Below are 26,623 nucleotides of genomic sequence, written 5' to 3' on the forward strand. Positions count from 1 at the left end.
TATGTGAAACAATGAAAGTCCATGACTTAGCTAATGTACATTTGTAGTCAACAACTTTCACCTGTAGTGCCACTTCTCTGTAGGTCTTAACATATCAAACAAACTTTTATTAGTAGGAAAATTGTAAGGGTGACTGCATGTTTAAATGAGATTATGATATGACACTAAAAAAGAAAAAAAAGATTCAATTAGGAATCAAAGTCAAGATATCAGCACACTCTACCCATTTTCATTACTGGTAGATTTCAGCAAGGAATTATAGGATCACATCCCTTAACCTTAAGAAAACATGATCATAAGTTACTCAGCCTTTTCTTTCTCTTTACCTAAAAGGTTACAAAGTTGAGTAATACTATGAATTAGAGCACTAATCATCTTTGTGGGTAGTATGCCAAGAACCTGGAAAATAGGGGCAATATTGTTTTCTAGATTTGTTTTCCTAACAAGGAAAAATGGAAGCATTGTAAATCTAATTAAGGTAAGATGTAAAAGTAGCAATAGAAAATGTAATCTTGCAACAATTAACCTCAGTTTATTTATCCACAAGGTTCATCAGGAGCTGACTATGGGAATTCAAAAACATAGCATTGGTCCTATTCTCAAGGGGCTTACTATAATAAAATGAAGATCAAAATTGACTTGGAATCAAGGGAAGTAGACAGAATGATAATGAGGAAGAAAAATCACCCTAAAAATGTTAGATCTGCTTTGTTGGTTACCACAGCTCTGGGAATTTTTCATAGACATGAATTATTATTAATCACCCTTCCATATGGTATTGATTGAATAGTATGTAGGTGAAAATTTCAATGATGCTTAAAACAGTTTCTCAAATGTATACAGTCCCTTCATGATTCAGCAATAATTTCCAAGGAGCTTATAATCTAATGGTAAAGGCAACAAGCAAATAAATCTGTAAAAAAGTGATATACAGGATATATGCCTTTTTAATCCCCAGATGGTAGAGAAAGCTCAATTGTGATGCCAAGAAGGACCTTCTCATTTCCTTCAAAGGAAGTCAATATAGTCAAGATAAAAATAGATACTGCTCCTGATGCTCATTCTGTGGAAAATCATTCTAACTTTTCCTAAATCCTTTTCTCTCCCCATATCTAAATCCTGTTTACTCATCTTCTAAGGTTCAGGTTCAATCTCCAACTCTATATTTTCCCTCCAAAATTATTTCCCCTTCACAAAAAATCTCTCATCTCTAACCTCCTATGTCAATAATATATACTATACTATTCAGTATTTTATTTCATGCTATGGTTTATTGTTTGCTAATTATTCCATATTTGTTGGTCCTGGGTTACTAAATAGCTTCTTGAATACAAGGATACAGTCCTATATTTTTCTATGCACCAAAATAACTAATATAAAACTTATGATTTTTAATACATCAAATTATTTCAAGATAAATAAAAAAAGGAAATTATGATAATCAAATTTTAAAAAGAAAGGACAACAATGTAACACTCCAAATGATTCCCCTAAAACATAATTCTTCACCTAAAGTAATCAAACATGGAATGGATTTCTAGAAATAATGGGGCAAAATGAAAACAATTAAGAACATTATTCTTTGTTCCCAAATTATCTTGTGCTCTATTTTACAAATAAAAAATTTAATAAGTGTTCAAGAACAATTACTAATGGGTTTGTAGTATTGATAAAGAATTGGCTAGGGAGTCAAATTATATATCCCAATTTAAGATAGACTAAATTCTAAGAAACACAAGCAGCTTAGTACTTCTATCCAAATCATAGAAATAATAATGTCCAATGGAAAAACTTCACAATATAGTTGAGACATAAATGATAACTTACAGTAATTGCACGATGCATTTTATATTTTATAAAAGGAAGAGGAAATTCATCAATCCTCACTAATTTTATAAAGATGGAAAGTATACTTCACAATTCTATGGCTAATCTGGAGACTCAAAAACTAAACATAATGGTATTACAGGCCAAATTTTGCTATCTTCATAACATTTCCTTAATTATTCAGAAATCTTGACAGTTTTTTCCCACACAGGCTTCAAAAAAGTTATAACCCATTCAAGTCTTTTGTTAAATTACTTACATCTTTGAGGGTTATATCACACTGTAAAATGAGACTATGAAGTTGTATTAAAATTTCATTTTTTGTATGGTCTAAATCATTTCGTCTTTCTTCCATATCAGTTATAACAACTTTGTAATGGTCATTTGCTTCTTCAACCTGCAGGAAATAAAAACATTAAAGATACCCAAGTTAATAATGAGCAACAGCATTTGAAATACCTTAATATGGTCTTGATAGTTCTAACTATGGAATATTTGTTTAAAAAAAAAATACAGAGGGACCATTCTTGATCTCAACTGTCATTATCTGAACAGAAGCATATAAAATTCCCTACAGGAAAACTTGGTGCACTGGCCATATTTTGTGTTACCAGCACATTCCACCCTCTCTAGTTCTTCTTCCTCTGGAAAATAAAATGAAACCAAGAAGTAAGTATAACTTTACCAGAAGATAGCCTCATTTTTTCCCTTCAGAAGAATTGTCTTAGATCATTATATTGCTGAGTTTAGCTAAGTCATTGACAATTGATCATCATACAATATTGCTATTACTGTATATAATGTATTTCTGGTTCTATTCATTTAAATTTGCATTAGTTCAAGTACATTTTTTCAGCTTTTTTCTGAGAGTATCCTGCTTTCATTTCTTATAGAACAATAGTATTCCATCACAATCACATACAAAAACTTGTTCAGTCATTCTCCAATTGATGGACATCTCAATTTCCATTCTTTTACCGCTACTATAAATATTTTTGTACTTATAGGACCTTTTCCCTTCTATTTTTCATTTCATTAGACTACAGATCTGGGGCAGTATTGTATTGTGAAAGAATATGCATGGTTTTTATAGCTGAGCATAATTCCAAACTGCTCTCCAGAATGGTTGGATCAGTTCACATACATTAGTATTCAAATTTTTCCACATTCTAATATTTATCATTTTTCTTTTCTGTCCTATTAGCCATTCTGATAGTTGTGGGATGGCACTTAAGAATTAATTTGCATTTCTTTAAACAACAGAAATTTAAGAGTATTATTTCACATGACTATAGATAACTTTGATTGCCTTATCTGAAAATTCCCTATTCATATCTTCTGACAACTTATCAAAAGAGAAATGGCTTTTATTCCTATACATTTTCACTTAATTCTCTATATATTTGCAAAATAAGGTCTTTATTAGAGAAAAGAGTAAAAGTGTATAATTATTTTTCACAGTTATGCTTACTAGGATTTCCCTCCAAAATATTTTCCCAATGTTTATCCTATTCTCTCTCTCCTTTCAGCCTGTCTATTCTCAAAAAATATTTTGGGAAACCTCACTTTTTGCAGAGCCTCTTCTTCCAGTCTTCGCTTTTTTTCTAATTGCTTGCTGACATCTCTGCCAAGCCCTCCACTTGAGCTAAGACACTCCTCTTCAGCCCGCACAGTGGAAGACTTTGCTTTTTCATATTCATTCTGTTGTTGTATACAAAAGAGTTTTGCCTTGTTGAGAGATGCCTCTGCTTCTTGCTATGTAGAAAAAAGAGACATCGAAATCCTACATTTTATATTATTTCTGTATATTAGGTAACCTGGTTATGAGAAAACAGTGGAAAGTATTACATAAGGAGAGATGCTTAAATATTTGGCAGGTGGGTTCACAGATGTGAGGCAGGGCAGGAATATAGGTAAGAAAAAGGGGCTGGTTATTATTGTCATATTTCATTGGGATACAAACCATTTTCTTCTGTTTTCGTTGCCAAAGCTCTTTACTTGCTTTCCTCTTTTTATCCAATTCACTTCTTTTCCCAAGGAGAGGCTATCAAAAATAAAAATTGTTAGGTTTTGGTTTGTTTTTTTCACAAGTTAAGTTAGTTCAAGTTAAGTAATTTCTAAATTTAAAAGCAACAGAAATTACAAGTGCATTTGTTTTTACCTGAATAAATTTGTTGGACTGAAGAGCGGCTGCCGTTTGTTGTGAAAGTTGACCATTTTCAATATCATTATTAAATGCATTTAAGAATAAATCCTGGAATGGCATGAACTCCTAAGTTTTAAAATAGGAAAGTTAGTTCTAAAGTGGAAATGTGGCTAGTCCCTGACTCCATCAGGGTCATTCTAAGGAAGGTGCTCTGTGAGATGGAGACCCTGCTCTGGGGTCATGAAGACTTGAGTTCAGATCAGCCATAGACACTTGATATTTTCTAGCTGTGGAGCCTGGGCAAGTCACTTAATCCCTTTGCCCCACAAAGACTAAAAAAAAATTGTCATAATAATTATTAACCTTGATTTCAGTCTTCAGAACATATACTGAGTGCTATACAAGTCTTCATGACCCCAAAGCAAGTACTCTACCCACTGCACTACCTAGTTGCTTCATGAAAATAATTCTTAAGAAAAATTGTAAGACTAAGGATCAAAATTTGTTTTAACAGAAAAGAGAGTATTCCATTTTTTTTTAGTTTTTTTGCAAGGCAAATGGGGTTAAGTGGCTTGCCCAAGGCCACACAGCTAGGTAATTATTAAGTGTCTGAGACCGGATTTGAACCCAGATACTCCTGACTCCAGAGCCGGTGCTTTCCACTACACCACCTAGCCGCCCCTTTTAAAGTGAATTTACACCAAAACTTATCAACTTGTATTGAAACCTCAGAAGCTCACATTGTAATTTACCTGTACTCCAATAAAAGCTTTAGTTGTCTCTGCCATCTTTGCAATGCTTCTAGCACATTCCAATTCTGAAAGTGAGAAGTTCTAATTAATTATCATCTTTAAAACAAAACCGACAGATATTGCTATTTCTCAATAAAAAATTATATGGGTCACGTGATAAGCAAAAAGGAAAGACTAGACATTTTCTCTGATCTTCATGGTCTCTCAAAGTTTTCCAAAATATGAATTATGCACAAGAGAAGAAATAATAGTCAATTTCACAGTCTGGGACACCAAGAATCCAAAAAAGGTAACAATTCAATGAACTAAGAACAAAGAGAATTAATCTCTAGCTCTCAATATGCTCACTCAGCACTCCTTCCCACCCATCTCTAAAATAGGGCCACAATAGCCAATCCATAGGCTAGCATCAGAACTCGACTCTGCTCACAATCCCAACAATATTGCAGAAAACCAAAAGGGAACCAAAAGGAGAACAGCTGTACAGCAGCAGACCCCAAGCAGAAATCTGAGGACTGGGCTGCAAGGCATTCCACTGAGGCTGAGGAAAAGGCCAAGCCCACAGCTGGACAGTTCTGTTCACCTTAATTACTTGAGGCAGAGAGACTGAGACAGTTTTGAGGTCTAGCTCCTAGGAAACTATGCTCAAATGAGGAAAGAGCTAGAAGATGAATTTATTAACTATCTTGACCATGGAAAGATATTAATAATGAAAGGGAATATGAACTCCAAATTAATTAAATGAATAAATATTATAAGACAAAAGACAAAAGAAAATCAAGACTTGATGAATCAGAGGAACTACGAATTCACAAAAGAATACAGAACCACAGAAAGATAATCCTGAATAATTCTTAAATGAAATTAAGAATTTTGGAAACAGAATGTTATGGCCTTACACTACAGAAATAATTGGCAGGTTAGAAAAACTTAAATGTACAATGGCAAGTATTATCAAAGAAAGAAAAGAAACAATAACCAAGTGTAAATGTAAATACACAGGAATGAAGGACTACTGGGAAGAAGAGAAGTAAAAAGAAATAACATTAAAAGAAAATATGGGATCTAAATAAGAGCAAATGTTGATCTCAAATAATGCATAGATCCAATTTAAGGATTCTAGATCAGCACAAAACAAGTAAAAAAAAAAACCAGAACACTATATTTCAAGAAATTCTTATTACAGAAAATAATATGCCCACTAAAAAAAATCCACAGACCACCTCCAAAAAAAAAAATAAGAATCCTTATGCTATAAAGTAAAAAATAACCAACATAGTAACTAAATTTAACAACCCCACTGATGAACAAGAAGCCCTGCAACTCTCTAGGAGAAAAACTTTCAAATATATAAAAAAAAAAGAAATTTAAATAATACAAGACTATTCTGCATCTACCAGAAACCACTGGAGTGAATTGAATAGAATAGAGTTCAGAAGAACAAAGGAAATCAAGATGCAACAAACCCACCCTGCACACCAGAGCCTGACTTTAATCAAAAAAAAAGATGCATGCTCAGTGAAAGAGACTTTAAACTATTTTAAAAAGAACATTAGACCTGAAGAAATTAATTGCTTTTCAAAAACCTTAGACATAAAAAAGCTAAGCAAATAAGTCATCAAAAGACAATACTAAAGTGACAATTAAGAAATTTCTAAATGAACATAGGAGATTAAGATGACATAACATCATAGATATTATAATGAAACTCACAGGTAAATGAATGGTTAGGTTTTTGGGGGGGAGGGGGGACTTAATGGTTTTTTTGTCCTTTATTTTCAAAATCCTTCATTTCAGAGAACTGATGCCAAGACAAGCCCATGAATTGGATTGGAGGGGGGTGCTGTGCTAAGTCACCAGCCTCACTTTCTCCTCCAGAGCCATTTGGGTCCAGTGTGCAGATATGAATCAGGACGACTAGAGATGCCTCTGGATGTGAGGTAGTCAGGGTTAAATGGCTTGCCAAGGTCACAGATGGTAAGCATTAAAGTGTCTGGGGCTGCATTAGAACTCCTGTCTCATTCGCCACCTAGCAGCCATAGGGGAACTTTAAGTATGGAAGGGGGCACAAAAGGGGTGAAGAAAGGAAAAATAAATGGGAATATTTGATGCATCCTCATCAAGTTAATGGTTTAATGATCACAGGAAAAAATAACTCCTATAGTCTCTCAGGAAGATGAGAGTGGATGAGAAAACAAAAGTATTGAAAAACGGACAAAGGGGAAATATTTTATTTCAACAACAGGAGAAGGTTTTAACTAGTGCATGTTCCCTGGAAGAAGGGAGATTATCTATAAAGAACAATAAGGATCTTCAAGAGATCTTTCATTCTGCCCCAGGAGAAGGAGAATCAGAACTCCTGGAGGCAACTGAAAAACAGAAGAGTAGAAGGGCAAGAATCCAAAGAGGAAAGTTCAAGTCAAAGAGGCCAAAAATGACCATGGAAAGGCTCAAAGGTTAATAATGAACTGCTAAATCTGGGACACAGGAAAATTCCTACAATTAGACAACATTCTTGTCATCTACTGAAATTGCTATTTCTAAAAACAAGGCGTAACAATAAAAGAGAGTCTGGAAACAAGATCTACAAGATAACAGAAACTGTTTAGAATAAGAAACCCAAAATAGGGATCTTAAAACCTTTAATTCCACAAGGAAGACAGAGACTAAACAAAGGATTAAGTATAAAGTCCATGAATACAAGAATAAAAGTCTAAAACAGACAGATAGGAAATTAAGAGAGCAAGGGAAAGAAATCATTTTTTAGAAAAAAAGTACAAAAAATGAAATTTATAAAATATAAAAAAAGCAATTGAAGGGTAAGAGAAGAAGATTTTACTTGACTCTTACTTGAGAAGAAAAAATAGAGGATTAACTAGATAAAAGAAAATGGAACTAGTAAATTAAGCAAAATTCCAACACTACAAAAAAGGGATAACAAATGATAAAGAGTGGAAAGAGACTTAAGGGTAATTGGGAGAGAACCAGAGAAACTGGGTTGGTCTTAAAATTGATTAAGGTTAAAATAATAAGAGACAGTAGTACTGTGTTTATAGAGGAAGAGAAGGGAAAAATCCTAATTTGTAAACAAGTTGTTTGAAATAAATTAAGGAAAACATAATTTTTCTAAATTTTCATAACTTTAAATGTGAAAGGATTAAGTAATATAAAATGAAAGTACAGAATAGATAAGAAAACAAAATATAATTCATTACTTAAAAGAAATACATTTAAAAAACAAAGACACATCGAATAAAAATGAGAGGTAATACCGTGGTATCAGGTGAATTCAAAAAAGCAAGAGTTGTAATCATGTTACCAAACAAAGTAGATGAATTGATAAAGTATATAGAAAGACCATTTATTTCAGCACAGAAAACACAATTATTTTTACTAACTTAAATTAACTACTTTTAGTATAGAAATCACATTAGAGATGATTCTGGCAGACAACTCATAGTTAATTCTGCAACAACAAAGCTCATTAAATTCCCCAAAGGATCACTTACCCAGGCTAATCTTTTTCTCAGCCCACATAACTATATCTTTGGCATATTTTGACCACATTTTAGCATATGACAAAGTCAATTCAACTCCATCATCTTTGCTTTCCAGGTCTTTGGGCCACAGAGGTACTGAAAAAGAAAATATTTAAATGATGACCATAAGTACTATCAGGAAAGCTGGCACCAGCTTTCTAAGCAAGTTTTTCAGATGATCTCTAATCAAAGCTGATGCTAATTCACTGAAGAAACTTTTAGGACAACTGAAATGTAACAGTTTGACTTCGAATTCTATTTCTTTGTATTTTTTTTCTTTCTTCTAAAAAAACAGCCTTCAAGTCACAAAGCAACATCAGTCCAGACCAGCTCAAACTTTGATTTTTTCCATTTCTGAATGTGAGGAAAATGGAAGCTCTGCAGTGAGAGACTTCAGTGCTATCAGGTAGACATAACTTTTAGCAAGTTGACTAACTGAAAAGGATAAATGCCCAAAGTAAACTAACAACAAATACTGAGAAGTACCTTGAAGATTGTCTTTTTCCTGCAGCAAGCGCACTGATTCAGCAGAAATGTTTTCTGAGGACTGGAATGTAAAAAAGAAACCAAACTATAGATTAGAGTAGAAAACTAAAAGCCACACAGAAGAATTTATTCCACTCATTTAAAAGGTTTTTTTTTTTTTCCTGCCTGATTTGCCTTTCTGATATATTTCATTAAAAATCCTGTTTTACTTAGTAAGTCCAGGGATTTTAAAGCCAGTGATTCTGAATGTTTAAATAATAGAATCTCTTTAGGTGATTCCAGAATATTTACAAGAGAAATCTTCTGGAACTAAGAATAAGCAATTTTATTGTTAAGGAGGCTTTCGCATTTGCATTTATCAATTCTGTAAAAATTCTAGTCAACAAAGGTTTATTAAACCACTATGCCTAGGCTAAGTGATAGAGTTTATATGTGAATAATAATGGCATAATTACTAAATAAATTTAAGATTTTCATTGTTGTTGTTGCTATTTAATAGTGTCAGTCAAGTCTGACTCTTTTGTGACCCCGTTTGGGGTTTTCTTGGTAAATGTACTGCAGTAATGTGCCATTTCTTTCTCTAGGAAACTGAGACAGAGTTTAGTGACCTGCACAGGTTCACACAATGCAACTTAAGTTTCTGAGGTCAGATATGCTTTCACAAAGTTTTTTGGTTTTGTTTTTTTTTTTTTTTTTTGCAAGGCAATGGGATTAAGTGGCTTGCCCAAGGCCACACAGCTAGGCAATTATTAAGTATCTGAGACCAGATTTGAACTCAGGTACTCTCAGGTACTCCTGACTCCAGGGCCGGTGCTCTGTCCACTGTGCCACCTAGCCGCCCCTCACAAAGAGTCTTCCTGACTTCAGGCCAAGAGACCTGTCCATTGCCAACACCTACCTGTTCTAAGGACTTCATACAAACCCTAAAACTATAAATAAGAAACAATGTATAGATATCAAGAAAGAACAACATTTTCCCTAAAAATTCAAAAATTCAGCCAGAATTAAAATATACCAGCAACTCATTTTTATACTTTTCCTTGAAATGAAACTTATTTGATTAAAAATTAACATATAGATTAACATTTTGGAATTTCCCCTTAATCTTGCCTAGCAATCTAATGGACTTCCTAACACAAAATCTGTTAGTATAAATTGAAATATAGCATGTTTTAAAAGGAAGAAAACTGCAAAAAGAAAAAATGCTTTTAGGAAAAATAAGCATTGGTTGAAAAATTATAGATAAATGTTGGCAGGAGGGGTGAGGTAGTTTCTAGGGAAAGGGTACTCAAAAAATTTATTCTGCCCAAACCCAAAGACTATTTTATTTTCTGAATCTGTGAGATTCAGATATTCGTAAAAGAATAAACTTATTTGGCTTCTCATTTTTCTAGATTAACAGCAACAAGTCTAAGTGAAATATTATGGGATTAATAAACTACAAATTAACTTGAAAATCTTAAAACTGATAAACCTTTCTCCTACTACCAATTAATGTTTTCAGAAATGGCTATATAATCTTGAATGACAACTGTTAAATAAAAAAATGAACCAAAATTTTATTCACATTTTGTATAATTTTAAGAAAAATTTGAGAATCATTAGTAATTTACTTGGCTTTCTATTATTATTATTATTATTGCTGGTGTTGTGATTGTGATTATTTAACAGATATTTATATTCTAGGCAGAATAATTAATGACAGAAGGGAAAAAAACTATGAGTCCTTTCTCCCCTCCAAATAATACAATGGAAAAAAGGATGTAATAAAAGTTATTAAAAGCTATATACTGGCCAAGGAATAACCGAACAATTAGCCAGCATTTATTAACACTTACTATGTGCCGGGCTCTGGAGATACAAAATAGAACAATTCCTGCTCACAAGGGGTACCCATTCAATTTGGAAAAGAGAGGAAGGACAAGGACAAGTATATGAAGAAAATAAATATAAAGTAGTGAAACTGAAGCTGGTCTAAGAAAGAGAAACAAACTCGTTGTCTGGGGCAGAGGATACTTCAGATAGAAGGGGGAGGCTGTGGCGGGGAGGCAAACTCCCCACAAGTGGGGAGTCCCACCATCAGATTTAACTTAAGGAAAATTACTTTGGAAGCAGTGTGTAGGATGGGAAGATGCTTGAGGCTGAAGACCAATCAGAAGGTCATTTCAGTTAAATGGGCAAGAGGTAATAAGGGCCTGAAGTAAGGTGCCAACTCTAAGTAAAAAGAAGGCACCAATGGGAGAAATGTTGTAAAGGTAGATTTAAAAGATCTGGCAATGGACTGAATAGGGAAGGCGGGAGGGAGTAAGGTTTTGCAGAGAATGCCAACGTTATGAGAACTGGGACCCTGGAAGGATGGTGGGTTTTTTAATAGAAATAGCAAAATTTAGACGAAAGGGCTGGGGAAAGATGATTAATTCCACTCTGGAATTTTAAATATGAAATGTCCTAAGGACATACGGTTTGAAATATCGAACTGGCAACTGGTGATGTAAACTGAAGCTCAGGGAAAGCCAGAAACTAAATGTAGGAGTCATTTTCTTGGACACATGAGAGCTGATAAGGTTAAAAGAGGGGGAGAAGGGAAAGGAGAGAGAGAGAGAGAGAGAGAGAGAGAGAGAGAGAGAGAGACTGAATGAGGGGAAAGGCATGGGAGGGTTAGGAGGAGGAAAAAGGAGAGAGAAGAGGACATTGGGAAATACTCAAAAGTGACACTGTGAATTAAAGGAAATTGAGGAGCCATCAGACAGAGAGGGAAAAAAACCTAAGAGAACAGGGTGATAAAAACCCAGAAAGGAGAGAAAAAGTGTGGTCAACAATGCCTCATGAAATAGAGAGGTAAAAGGATGAGGAGAGAATAAAAAAAAATCATTCAATTTGGCAAATGGTAAATCTGGAGAAAACAGGTTCAATTGAGGGATGAGGTCAGAGGCCAAATTCCAAAAAGATGAGGAATGAGTCCCAAGAGAAGAAAATCAGTGAGTGTTTTCAACTTACTTTTTCTATGGGAACAGTTAAAGACATGCAAAACCCACTGGTCCATTTAATTTCATACCAATTCTGACTCAATAAATCATATTCCTTAATCTAGTTAAATAACATCACTTACTATGCAATAACATTCTCTCAAAATTCAATACACATGGAAAATGATTCTCTATAATCAAGATTAATTATCATTTATATACAAGCAAGGCAAACTTTTATGATAACCTTAACTCCAAAGCAATAACCTTTTCAGTTTTATTTTTAAGTTATTCCCATTATCAACAAGGTCAAAATCACAAACCTTGATCTGGGTGTGACTGAATGTTTACCTTTTTTGTTTTTTGAAAATCTTTTATTCATTTTAAACTGATACAAAACAAGAAAAGAAAAAAAAGAACTTTCCATGTACAAAGCAGAAGAAAAAATTTTCATTTCAAGAAAACCTATGTAAAAAAAAAATTACACATTGATTTTAAAGCTACCCAGGTGTTTTTTTTTTATTTGTTTGTTTCCTTCTAGGTTTGTTTGTTTTTTGTCTCTGCTGTGCACTTTTTACTTTTTTCTCCCTTTCTCCTCTAATGACCTTGAAATTAAACATATCTTCCCTAAATTTAGTCTCAACTGGGTCCAAAGCTGACTTGAGAATAAGAAAATAAAAAGCATCAATTCTTAATTAAAATCAGCACCTGAAAACTCCTCTTCTTGGACATAAGCTCTGTTAATCACTATAGAGCTTTTCTATTATTCAAATTTTCAAATGTTTCAGTCTCGACTTGTGATTTCATCTATGTAAATAAAACTCCAGGTGAAGAAACCATTCTACCAGTGCAGATCCTGCAACAGTTATGCTACTCAGCCCTAACTAGAAGTGGGATATCCGGGAATTAAGAGATGCAGTGATTTGCTGAAGGTCACAAAGTCAGAGAAAGCACCTAAAACTAAATCTTCCAGATTTTGAAGTCAGCTCTCTATCCATGTACCACACTCTCTCTTTTATATGTATATAGAGATGCTGAAGCAGGTTGAGGCTCAGCTGATATTTTAAAATTAGTTTTTTTTAAAAATCTTATATAAATTTTAGATATTTCCTGTTTATTCACAGGCTATCTGCATGATTATTATGTTGCTAAGGGGATCTAATAAGAGAAATTTAACTCAATCAAGAGACTTTGATTTCCACTATCTGTCACCTGCAAGTTTAAATTCCCTGGCTATTATTTCCCTAATAAAAAATGGAGATAACCTATGGCCTTGACTACCAAAGAAAAGGCAGAAAAAATACATGAAGTGTACAGCAAGCAACTCTGGCAACAAAAGGAGGTCATAGGAAAAGGAAAAAAGGTCAAAGGAAAACACAGGAGGCCCTGCTATTGTTCCTCTCTCATTCATAACCATATTTCTACTTCAGAGTCCTTTCAATTGTAAGTTGACTATATTTTATTCTCAAATGAGATACTTAAATATGAAGGCTACTCTCAAGTATTTAAAATCAATTAAATTTAAGGAAAGAAAAACAAGGAAGAAATAATAAAGCTGCAAAGTTTTTTCATATAAAAAGGAAAATGATGAAAAAAGAAACTTCGCTTTCTCAAAAACTGAGTGGATGTCTAAAAAGAGTGCTTCAAATAGGAGAAAGGTTACGTAAAGCATCACTTTAGCCCTGCCGACTAACAGTGCATCCCTAAGCAGTAGGCCCTGTGGAGATGATTAATTACAATGAGCACACTGCGAAAATATGTCAGAACACCAACCCATTATTTTATCATTGCTCAAACTGAGTTCACCACTATAACTCAGTGATCTCAATCATTCACCTCAAGGTCACTGGAAATTTAACTCTTCACTTTCAATGGCTGAGATCAGGTGTTGGCAAGACCTGAGAGTCACCCTCCTACCTGTTTCTGTATGGCCTGAGAGTTAAGAATTTTTTTTTTTTACATTTTCAAATATAGAATTAATTTAAAACACAAAGATCATTCTTAACTTGGCAGCTATACAAAATAAGGGAGCAGGTCCAGTTGGTCTCTTGGGCCATAAACTATGATAAATATATAGCTCACAAACTTGGAACTAGAAAATTCTAGCTCAAAACTCAAAAGTCACAAATTGGTGAGAGTCCTCATTTCATTTTAGAACACTGTTATATTCAAATATAGGACAGGTGGGTGGCACAGTGGATAGGATGTTGACCCTGAAGTCAGGAAGACTTGAGTTCAAATTCAGTTTTAGATACATACTAACATATGACCCTGGGCAAATCACTTAACCTTATTTGCCTTAAGTTTCCTCATCTGTAAAGTGAGAAGGAGAAGGAAATGGCAAACTATTTCAGTAGCTTTTCCCAGAAAATCTCAAATGGGGTCAGGAAGTGTCAAGTATGACTGAAACACCTGAACAGCAACAACTAAAATTAAAATATATGCTGAAATACACAGAATTTAGTCATTTTGTTATAAATAATATTAAGGAAATCTAATACATATTATTATAAATAATATTATAAATAAGCAGTTTATGTTTTATAAATGCCAAGTGATCAAAAGAAAAAATTAAATTTACAAAGGGGCAATTAAAATGTTTTAAACTGTTAACATTTAAATTCATATTCACTTTAATATCTATTTCAGATCTTAAATTTCTAATTTTAATATATACTTATTAGTTTCCTTTTAAAATTCTACTTCATGGGAAATATTTTTCAAATTTCTCTCTTTGCACAAGTGTCAGGAGATAATTACTAATCTACAGCAATTAAAAAAAACAAATTAGGAAGTAGTCCACCCCCACCCCCCACCCCTATTCTCCAACCCTGCTGGGATCCAAGTTTTAGGGAAGAATCGAATTGATGACAACTGAAGAACTCTTAAAAACTGTTTAGTATTGGCAGAGATATTCTATATGGTATATGAATGGTTTGAGACATTCTTAACTGTATCTTTTAAAATGAACTGAAGAGGTCAAACATCTACTATATTTAAGGCAGAATGTCAAGACACTGAAGAAACACAGTTGAGAAAATATTCAAGAGAAATATGAATTCTTTAATGCCCCAAATTACTTTTGATGGAAGGGTGATTGAGTCTGGTTTGAACACATGTAAAAATTACTACTTTAAAAGTATCAAAAGACTGTTTGAAACTGCTGATACTATAATAACTTGTATATGAGAGTCTTTGAAAAGTATTCATTATATGTCCCCATTCTAATTAAAATTATAGTTTCTAAAACTGACTAGAAAGCATAACCACTCAATCTAATCCCTAAATATATTTGCTTTAACTGACATAACATCTTAGTTACTTCAGTAAATAAGGAGCATTAAAAATGTTGAATTATGGTAAAACAGGTCAGATTAAAAGGTCAAGAATTATCATACTTAAATGCTTGCCAAACATAAAACTGTCCACAACTAAACTTGGCTTACTTGATTTGTTTGAGATTCATGAAGTTCCAGTGACAAACCACAGTCTACATCTCCCATAAGGAAATATGAAACACTGTCATGGGAAGAAAAAAGACAAAAGTTATAACAGACTAGTTCACATGCCAAAACTAAATAATATATTTTTAAAACAAAGTAATCAAATATGATTTGGGATTCCCCATCCCCACCTTCTCCAAAAAAGGAAAGCAGCACAATATGGTGAAAACAACACTGGACCTGGAGATGAAGGGTCTGGCTTCAAACCTAAGGTCTGCTTCTTATTATCTTAGTGGACTTAGGTTAAGTTATTTTGCCTTTTTAAGACTCAGGTCCCTCAATCTCTAAAATAAGGGGACTAAATTAAATGACTTAAGTACTTTCCAGTTCTAAATTCCATGAAATGGTCCAACACCATATAAAGCTCTGGTATATATATATATATATATATATATATATATATATATATATATATATATATACACACACACACACACACACACACACACACACACACACACACACCAAACTCATTTATCTCTAACAAACTACTTCGTAGGATAGGAAGTTTGATAATAAAGTAGTTCAGGGTATAGTTGTACAAAATCTGTTATATTATTTAATCCTTAGTTTAGTCATATAGTTTTTCAGGCACTGAAACAAACAATATTCTCACTCAACCCTGGACCTAAATTTCCTTAAGTGACAATTTTTTACTTACACGTTACCAAAGATGAATGCCAATGTTTCAATAGAAGAAAATATTTCACTGAAAAGATGCCTCTTATTTTCTTCATTAATGTTGTTGAAGTCCACAGCTATAGAGGACACATTAAATAAGGGAATAATTCTTATGAATTTTGTATACAGATTTGGCTTATTTACTTTTTAATTTGTCACCAAATGACTTCACAAAACATCATGAGATGCATAAATAAGAACAACTTGGCATGCAAGATGACTATCACTTCTTCATTACAGAAATAATCATGCTAAGGAATATCACCTACACAAAAGTGGGAGGCACTGCAAATTTGTGCAACATATCAAGCCGTCAACAGACAGATCCCATGGAGAATTCTGCTGTGTGAGAACAATCCAATCCAATCCAAGAGCAGAAGTCATACTAGAATTCTGCCACCAACATAGGATCTGGGACCTGCTTTGTGCTATTTCTTCTCTGGCTTTTATAAATGAAAGTATTCATCAGATAAGGCATGCTAAATTCCACACATGTGTATGCAAGGTATATATCTATATATCTCTATATATAGATATCTACACACATGCATGTAGATATTCAGTTTTTTCAAACAACTAACTCAATTATTAAAGAAATCTGTATACATGTATCTGTACATATACTAGAACACACTAATATATATATCTATATATATATATATATATATATAGTCTTTAAAATTTTTTTATAATCCCAACAGCACAACAATAGTGCAACACAAAGTCACATGTATTATACCCCACAATGCATGCTAAATCTATATAGAAATACATATATTTATCTCTATCTATAATCCCTTGTTATTCAAAGTCAAATAATTTCTTCCAGGTCTGGGTCTTTAGACCCATGTTAATATATATACGTGTGTGTGTGTGTGTGTGTGTGTGTGTGTGTATTATGTGTTTTGTTTGAAATATACCATTATTATAAGTAAGTGCAGCAGTGGCAGCCATATTTTTAACTTTCTCCTTTGACCCATCTTTTAGTTAAACCTATATAATTATTATGCAATTAAACTTTTAAACATAGTTTAAGCATCAGTTACAAAAATCTTCAGTATTATAAACACACTTACTACTTTTATATACATACATATTTATGTATGCATATCTAGGAATTAACTCCTAAGCATAAATTCAGAAATATGTCAAAGTTCATTAATTCATTTCGTTAACATTTTATTTAACTTTCTTAGTTTACCAGCTATTAAGAACTATAAAGGGATAGAAATATTATAATATATAATGTACTGCTCCAATATAACTCACCCTAACATATACTATATGTCCACTAACCAAACATCTTTGAAAATGCAACAAATTGTAAAATCCTACACTTAATGACAAGAAGCTTATGATTAAAAACATATAGCCTCTCCCAATGTACATGTTCTGCTCTGAAAAGGCTTTCTAATTCCAAAGTCCCTGCTACTTTGTGAAATGCCTTTAAATATTTTAAAAAGCTACAGAAATCATCCGTTTTCAGATCCATTCAGTAAGACCAAAAAAAAAAAAATCCTAAAACCAAACCAAACAAACCCAGTAATAAAGAGGCAAAACCCTTCAACCACAATGACCCAAGGAAGACCACCATAGGGTGAAATAAATGCAAACAGCTGTTAAAGCCATAGATACAAAGGTTTTTAGCTACAAAGGAGCCTGGAAGACTCAACTTTCTTTGAGTCTGCCTCTGGAATGTGGGCAGCAGCTCTGACCATGCACACTCTTTCCCCAGGACATCCTGGCAACATACAATAGCCACCAAAAACAATGAATTGCTATTTCCAAGTTGCTATTTCCAAGCATGGAAATTTTGCTATCTATAGAAAGAAATTATCATATCAAAATGAAACTTAATGGAATTTGTAAAACAAATATGAATACAGGTAAAATTTTTAAATTTACACCAGTGATATAATAGCTATTCTTTTGCCTTCTGTAAAGCAGATTTGGTTTTTCCATGTTCCACACCAAGGTTTAAATAACTTTATATATATATATATATATATATATATATATATATATATATATATGTATACATATGTATATATGTATATGTGTATGTATGTATATATGTATATATAGTACTCATAAGATAAAGTAAATTCATTAATTTCTATCTATATTTCTATTCATAAGGATAGTACTTAAAATTATCTTATGCTTTTTATTATGGTGGCCAACACTTAACCCCCCCCACCAAGTTGCCTTGTATTTATTTTCCAGACACCTACCAACACTTACCCATTCTCTCAAGGGCTTAATAAACTCCCTCGGAAAAGGATGATTTCATTTTTGTCATTGAATTAAGTCCTCTAATTAAGGGAAATTCATTACTCTTAGGAAAACATCCAGATCTGGTTAATACTTTTATTTACTGAGATCTGAATTCAAGGGACAGGGTCTAATTCAAGCTAATGCATGGTTCACAATCAACTAATCATGTATAAAACAGTGGAAATAAAACAAGATTAGAAATAGTGAAAGTATACTAATTTTTCTTCTTAATCATGAAAATTAGCTTTATATATATGCATGAGAACTCCTAAAAATAACTGTCTACAGTTTTGATAAACTAGGAAGTCACTAACAATGTTATTCAACAACAAAGTTAAACTGCTCATTAAATGTGTTTTATTTTTGGGAAAATCCTATAATGCAAAGTAAGATAGCACAAAGTTGGCATTACCAATGCCCTAATGCTCTTTCAAATCACATAAAGTAATCTCAATAAATGGCGAATGTTACTTGAGCATTACACTAGTGATTAAAATTCTACTCCTCTGACAACAGTTTTTTGGGTTTTTTTTAGATTTTTCAAGGCAATGGGGTTAAGTGGCTTGCCCAAGGCGACACGGCTAGGTAATTATTAAGTGTCTGAGGTCGGATTGGAACCCAAGTACTCCTGACTCCAAAGGCACTGCGCCACCTAGCCGGCCCTGACAACAGTTTTAAGAACCCAGTCAATTCCCTAGCTGAAGTATAGTTACTATATACAATCACTTCCTACTGTGGTGTATTAATGTATAATTTTTAAATCCCAAAGGGTTTAAAATTCATTTTCATCAAAAGAATTATCTTGAAAAATGTTGAATAGTCAAAAAAATCCACATACTATTCCAAAATGTTTAATGTATCCCAGTCTCAAATTTTTCACCATTCCAATTCATCAAAACTCTATTGATAATCATTTTTCTTAAGTGTACTGATTCAGATACCCCAGGGGCTTCCTTTTTTGCCTCTGGAATCAAATATCAAATCAAATATCCCTCACTCTAAGGTGAGGTCTAAGGTGACATCCACCTGCAGACTCCATGCCCCCTCACTGGCTATAGCCCTAGGGCAAGATGAGATTTTCCTTTCTTCTGCCTCTTTTTTTTTCAGAGTACTATCTTCTCCAGGAAGCTGTTCTTGATTCCACCCTAACTGCCCAAGCCTTCTCTTCCAAAGTATTTTGTGTACATTTGTATTTATTCATTTTCTGTTTAGACTACATATGTATGTATCTGAGGTATGTATCTCCTATTAGAATATCAACTCTTTGCAAGATGGGATTATTTTATTATTTTATTTGTATCTCCACTTATATCTCACGGGAGGGGTTTAACAAACATGCCAATTGTGAGTTGATTTTGATTGTGTTTCCATATAAAGAAGCGTAAATTATAAGAGCAAAGTCCAACATTTTACTTCATTTCTGGCAGATGCTTTTTATATTTAATAATAAACATTAGGGATTAGTATTTACTAGCAGTTTTCTTATAAGTATAGTCTGCGAATAAAACTATTAATTTTATCATAAGCAAAAAATATTTACATATTTTCAGTTTTCCTAGATCATAATGAGTCTCTCACCTTTCACTTTTGCAATAACTTCTCCTGCAGCACTGAGAATTTCAGCTGAGTTGAGGATCTGGTGTTTTTTTATTATGGCCTGAAGATTTCTCAGCAACTCATCAAGACGTTCATGAACTATGTTATGAAGACAAACCTGACTTTCTGAAAAAAAAGAAACAGATTTGCTATAATATACAGAAAAAATTGAATAAAACATGGTACTTTTTCTGAAGTTTAAATTATATACATTAAATGAGAAAAGCTATTTGGAGGCATATTAAAGGTGAAATTTTGGTCTCTTTTTTTTTTAGTTTTTTTTGCAAGGCAAATGGGGTTAAAGTGGCTTGCCCAAGGCCACACAGCTAAGTAATTTATTAAGTGTCTGAGGCCGGACTTGAACCCAGGTACTCCTGACTCCAGGGCCGGTGCTCTATCCACTGCGCCACCTAGCCGCCCTGAAATTTTGGTCTTTTAAAAATCATTTAGGGGGCAGCTAGGTGGCGCAGTGGATAGAGCACCGGCCCTGGAGTCAGGAGTACCTGGGTTCAAGTCCGACCTCAGACACTTAATAATTACCTAGCTGTGTGGCCTTGGGCAAGTCACTTAACCCCATTTGGCTTGGAAAAAAATACCCCCCCAAATCATTTCCATTTCTCTACTAAAATACAATGCCAATGCCTCACTGTGACATGGAGGTAATGCATAGTGTTTCCAAAGTGTTGATGCAATTTTTTTTTGCAAGGCAGTGGGAGTTAAGTGACTTGCCCAAGGTCACACAGCTAAGTAATTATTAAGTGTCTGAGGCCACATTTGACTCGGGTCTTCCTGACTCCAGGGCCAGTGCTCTATCCATTGCACCATCTCAATGCCCCCATTAATGCAGTTTTAATGGGGGCATCAGATATCCCAGGAGGTGGAAAGGCTTCAAAAAGTAGGGGTCAAGACAACGGTCCACAGACCCACTCAAGGGACCATATGGATATCTAGTCCTAAATAACAATAAGTGGTAATGTCCTTTGATCTTTTCTTGAATCACGTTCTAATTAAAGGAAATTCATTACTCCTAAAGAGAAGCCCCTTTCCACTCTTAGAAAGCTCATCTTGAGGAATTTTTTCGTTATTTAAGCAAAACAAAAACTCAATTTTGCTCTTTTAACTTTTCGTTGCTCTTAATTCTGCTCTCAAGTCAAGAAGCAATGCTTCTAAATCACGTGGAAGCAGTTAGCAGAGACTTTCCCTGACCTAGATTCTTCCAGGTCTCACATCCCATTCTCCTATGGTTGACTGTTCTAACTTGTCTCATCTATTTGAATCCTGCTTTAATACCCCAGAACCTTGTCTATCCCTCCCTACTCTGCAGAGCTGAGTAGTCATCCAAATATTGGCATATACCTTTATGTGTCTGGCACACCTTAAGCACTTAATAAATGTTAACTGATTGATCAATGGACAGAAATAGTAAATGCTTACAAGGGCTATTTCTAAAAAAACTCAAGGAGTGGGGTTTTTCTCATGTATCTTCTTTGGGGGCGTGCTTTTTTGCCGTTTTGAAATAATGATTTTGACTGTTTTGTTATGTTCTTTTCATTTAAATTGCTTTTTCATTTACATTCCTTTATATATTGTTTTCTTGGCTTTTTACTAATTTCCATGATTCATATCTTTCCTTGACTCTTAACCTATTTGTCCTTACTTAGAGCACAGTAATATTTTACTTCATATTCCACACTATTTAGTTATTCCCCAATCTATGGACTTTGTCTCCAGTTCTTTAATATCACAAAATGTGCCACTTTAGATATTTTGGTTATAACATAGTCAAATATTCAAATGTATATATATATATAGAGAGAGAGAGTATCAACATTTTACTTATATTATATGCATAATTCCAAAATGGGCATACTTCACAATTCCATCATCATAGAACCAATGGGACTTATCAGTTTGACTTTACATATTTCATACTTTGGACACCTTTAGTTCAACCAGTTATGAATCCACTAAGTTTACCTACCTTCAACTTTTTCATCCTCTCTAAAAGACTATCATTAGGACTTTGCTAAAATTAATGTACAACACATAACTTAACTCTGATCTAACAGTATGAAAAAAAACTATTTTGACATGATACATTTTTAATGAATACAGATTGGTCTTCCACTTCAATTTCTAAGTAATCAGAAACCACTTGTTCAATGATGTATTTTAGAATTTTGAATGAGATTTACATTAAATTTGTTCATTGAATAATTTCTGAGGTCCATCTTTCTCCTTCTCTTTTAATAATTAGGACTTTTGCTTAATTCTAATCTTCTGGCACCTCTCTATGATTCCTTAAAGACTATTAACAGTGGCCTGGCAGATTCATATGCATGTTTTTAAATGTCTCGTCATATAATCTGTCTGAAGTTTTGGAGTCCCACATCTATATATAATGGTTATCTCAAAGTAAAATTCAGCAAACAATTGAATAACTTACTTATACAAGAACTCTTCTAGGCCCTTAGAGTTGATCTACAAATAATGATAACCAAGGAGGAAAAAAGACACACAAGCAGACAAAATACAAACCAAAGTTGATCATAAAATGTGCACAAGAAACAAACTGATCAGAGCTCTAAGAAACACTTGGAGATATCTAAAATCCCTTCAAATGCCCAGGGGCAATGTTGCTTCTGTAGTCAAAACAGCTGGATAAAAATCCTATTTTGAATACTTAAACTCCCTGGGCCCAAGTTTAATTATAAAATGAGAGGTTAGACTAGATGGCTAACCTAGGTTCTCTGTTCTACTCTAGGATTCTATGAAATGAAGACCCTTTACCATTTTGGTTGCATTCTTCTAGATGTTCTCCAATTCATTCATGTTGTTCCTCTAATGTGTTCCCAGACATGAACCCCAAATTACAGATGTGATCTGACCAGGGCAGGTCAGCTGGATAACTCCTCTTTATTCTTGGAGGTGAAACTTTTCTCTCAAGAGAGCCAAAAGCTACGTTAGTTTTCTTGGTTGCTATTTTATACTGCTGATTCACATTGAGCTTGGTTCATTGAAATCCCAAATATTTGTCATCATTTCCCTGTATTATATTTGAAAAATGATCTTCCTTAACCAGTGTAGGACAACAAATTCATCCCTATTAAATTTCATCTTATTAGATAGGATACAATAGTCTAGATTGTCAGGATCTTTTATAATTCTTAACAAGTTCAATGAGCCTGGTTCAGGGCCAGAAAGCTGGTCCCAGAAACTCGGGAGAACCATTTAAGTAAATTATTCTTAAGTGGGTGGGAGAGTTCATTAATTTATTATTTAAACATTGACTCCTATATATTTCTTAATTATTAGAAAGCAATGGGATTAAGTGACTTGCCCAAGGTCATACATCTAAGTAAGTATTAAATGTCTGAGGTCACATTTGAACTCAGGTCCTCCTGAATTCAAGGCCAGTGCTCTCTATCTACTGTACCACCTAGTTGATCCTACGATATGTTTCAAAATAACTGAACAAGGAACATTCTAATTACAAAACTGGCAACTCACGATCTTTTATTTTATCATAATACATTTAAAGTTTCTTACATCATGTTCTACTATTTAAATACTCTCACCTGCAATTGATAGAAAAGCTCTGTCTGATGATATAGTCTCAACCCATCTACAGGCATTCTACCCATAACGCTGGAGGCATTCCTCAATGTCTCCTGATACTGTGAAGGTACCAGTGGAGCACCATGCTTCTGCCCAGCCATCCTTCATTCTTGCCACTTCCCAGCATATCCATTCTTTCTATAATAAAGTTCCTTGAAGACAACTTTTACTCCTATTAATTTTTAAATTCCTCACTGGTTATGTTACTGTCTTCTCATTTACCATGCCTCTACATTTTCTTCTAATAAGGAAATTTTATATTTATTATATAATATATTTTAATCCATTTCCTCAGAATATGTAAAAAATTATTAATGAAGTACTAAAAGTCCAACTTTTAAGTGGCTGAACAAAAAAATAAATGAATGTAATGCAATGTTATTAAGTTGCAAGAAATGAAAAAACAGTTTCAGAGAAATGTAAGAAGATATATGACCTGATGTATATACGATCATAATATTAAATAGGTACAATTTATTAACTCTGATCAATGCAATTCTGAGGTCGGACACTTTCCATTCTCTAACAAAGTAATGGATTCAAGATGCAAGCTAAGAAACAAATTTTTCAGACAATGACCAAAGTGGGAATTTGTTCTTTTTGCTTAACTACACATATCCCCCCCCCAAAGGTTCATTTTATTTCTTACTTCCCTCACCTCGATTTAGGAGTTGGATAGAAATAAGAAAGTCTCCCTTCCAAAATAAAAAAGTCACTGAAATAATTTTTAAGATACAGAAAAGACCAAGATTAGGAAGAGGGGAAAGTCTAAGAAGAGAAAGACAATGAGTTCTGTTCTGGACATAGTGTGTTTGACTTGCCTACATGGGACTGGAGCTCAGAAGAGCCAGTCGATCAGTCAACCAGCATTTATTAATGTAGTTAAATGCTATGAAGTACTTACTAGGGGCCAGGCATTGTGCAAAGTGCTACAGATACAAACAGTCAAAAAACAATCCTTGCTTTTGTGGAGTTCATCATCCAAAGGAGGAGACAGCATGCAAACAACTGTACAAAGAAGACGTGTACAGAATTAAGTAGGGATAGTCTAACAAGGAAGGCAGTAAGACTCTAGAGAACTGGGACTTTAGTTGAACTTGATGGAAACCAGGGAAGTGAAGGGGTAGAGATGAGGAGGGAAGAGTTCCAGCCATGAGGGTTGGTCAATGAAAACTCTGAGATAGAGGAATATCATGTTTGAAGAAGGACAAGAAAGTCCGTATCATTTGATCAAATAGGAAAGAATAAAGTCTAAGAATCCTGGAAAGGCCAGAGTTGATTTTAGGGTTGATACTGGAGATAATAGAGGGCTCCAAGAGTAGAGCTTGCTATACATACACACATAGAGATGTGTGTATGGGTGTATGTATTTATTATTTGCAAAGAGATAATAATCAAACCCTTTGGAGTATCTAAGATCAAGTAGAGAAGAGAATGTTCAAAACAACTTGAATCAAGATGGAAAAAGCCAACAGTGGTCTGGTTGCTCTGAGTACTCAGGAAAGGTCTGAGAATTAGTATCTTACCAGTTTTATTTATCACCACACATCAATCAACTTTCAAAACATGTACTTTTCTTCCCTATGATGAAAGTCTCAAAGATTCCCTGGGTTAAACATTATCCTATCTATCAATCATTTGACACCAGCCACCGAAAGATGCTTCACTGCAATCTTCCTGACTTGACATTGTATACCTGCACTCTTCTGCAACTCCATGCTCTGGGAACAATTATTAACAATAATAATAATTATGGTACTAGTAATCAATAATCATTACTACTAATGAAGACACTTGGATCACTTAAGGATTAATTTATCAGTTACTCCTCTGACTTAAACTTCCTTCCTTAGCCAATCCCTAGATGTTATTCCTAGGCATTAAATTATAGGCTTTTTCATGGAAAGAATGAAACAAACTGATGCTGAGAGAAGGGAGCAAAACCAAGAGAATGTTATATACATTAACAACAACATTGTGAGCTGATCAACTATGATGGATGCAGTTTGTCTCAGCAGTTCTGAGAGCCAGGACAACCCTGGGAGACCTGTTATGGACAATGCCATTCACAACCAGAGAAAAACAAAAGAAAAAGCAAAACCCCCACCAAAATCTGAATGGATAATATGTTCTTTTTTTAAAAACTTCTCTTACGCTTTTCCTTCTTATCCCTTGGTTTTATTTCTTTTCCCTAGTCCTAATTTCATCCTAATTCCTCATATACAAAATGACTAAATATGTAAAACATGTTAAATATAAATGAACATGTACAACATTCACTAGACTTTGCTGCTAAGGGGATTGAGGGTAGGAAGGGAGTGTAGTAGAAAAATGTGTAACATAAATATCCAAGTGGATGAATGCTGAAAAACTTTCATAGCATGTAATTGGAAAAAATAAAATGAATTATCAATTTTAAAAAATAAAAACAAATTATAAGACTTCTTGAAGGCAGGGCACTCTTTTGTATCTGTATCCCTGTGCTTAAATGCTTTTCATTTACTTACTTATCTTGATAGTTCGAAAAGAAATGAAATAATCTGCTGGAAAAAAAGGGGTATGTGAGGTTCCAGAAGTCAAGAAAAGAAGTTTTGAACAGATATTATAGGGCAAAAATGTCAAACTTATGCCTCAGGCCACGTGGTCTGCAAAACTTCAGACTGGGAAAAGCAGGGTTATTACATCAAATTAAAATGTACAAAATATAATATTAATCTGTGCTTTTTCTAAGTCAGTGTGTGGCTTGCAGGAATGAGTTTCTATTTATCATTGTGTAAGTAATGTGACCAAGAGTCAAAGATGAAAGAAAGGACTGCCATACAATGGTAAGAGTCCCAATTATGATTAAAATTCTGTCTCAAAGACATGAATGAATGTATGTTTACTATGAGCCAGGAATTTGGGGATAAAACTAAAAGCAAACAAGACAGACCCTATCCTCAAGGAACTTTCTTCTAATGGGAAAGCTAGAAAAGGGAGGAGTGTGAATAGTGGCATGGATTGGAAATGAATAGAAACTGAAATGGAGGCCTAGTTCCAGGCAATATAAGACCAGGGCTCAACTGTTATTGGAGCTCACAGATCAAAAGCTATGTGATCCTGGGCAAGTCATTTAACTTCTCAATTCCCTCAGATAAGGTTATAATTGCAGACATCTATTCTTGTATTAATAATAAGTTATTGAATTAGATTAAAGGGTTTTTTTATAATTCCTTATCCAGAAATCAATCAT

General features: G+C 33.8%; 1 protein-coding gene across 2 annotated transcripts in view; it reads right to left on the bottom strand.

The window, feature by feature from the left end:
* The window catches only part of LOC141488259 (rho GTPase-activating protein 29-like), an 84,042-nt gene that overhangs the window by 26,851 nt on the left and 30,568 nt on the right, over positions 1-26,623 (bottom strand). For both annotated transcript variants that reach the window (XM_074188210.1, XM_074188209.1), the window contains exons 3-12: positions 19,756-19,899; positions 15,881-15,977; positions 15,163-15,235; positions 8,751-8,811; positions 8,235-8,360; positions 4,726-4,790; positions 3,989-4,099; positions 3,791-3,871; positions 3,394-3,582; positions 2,087-2,224 (exon numbers count right to left, since the gene is read on the bottom strand). In XM_074188210.1, the coding sequence (XP_074044311.1) occupies positions 2,087-2,224; positions 3,394-3,582; positions 3,791-3,871; positions 3,989-4,099; positions 4,726-4,790; positions 8,235-8,360; positions 8,751-8,811; positions 15,163-15,235; positions 15,881-15,977; positions 19,756-19,899 (1,085 nt within the window). The remainder of the gene's footprint in view (positions 1-2,086; positions 2,225-3,393; positions 3,583-3,790; positions 3,872-3,988; positions 4,100-4,725; positions 4,791-8,234; positions 8,361-8,750; positions 8,812-15,162; positions 15,236-15,880; positions 15,978-19,755; positions 19,900-26,623) is intronic.

The sequence above is a fragment of the Macrotis lagotis genome, chromosome 5, assembly GCF_037893015.1.
Source record: "Macrotis lagotis isolate mMagLag1 chromosome 5, bilby.v1.9.chrom.fasta, whole genome shotgun sequence".
Lineage (NCBI taxonomy): Eukaryota > Metazoa > Chordata > Mammalia > Peramelemorphia > Peramelidae > Macrotis > Macrotis lagotis.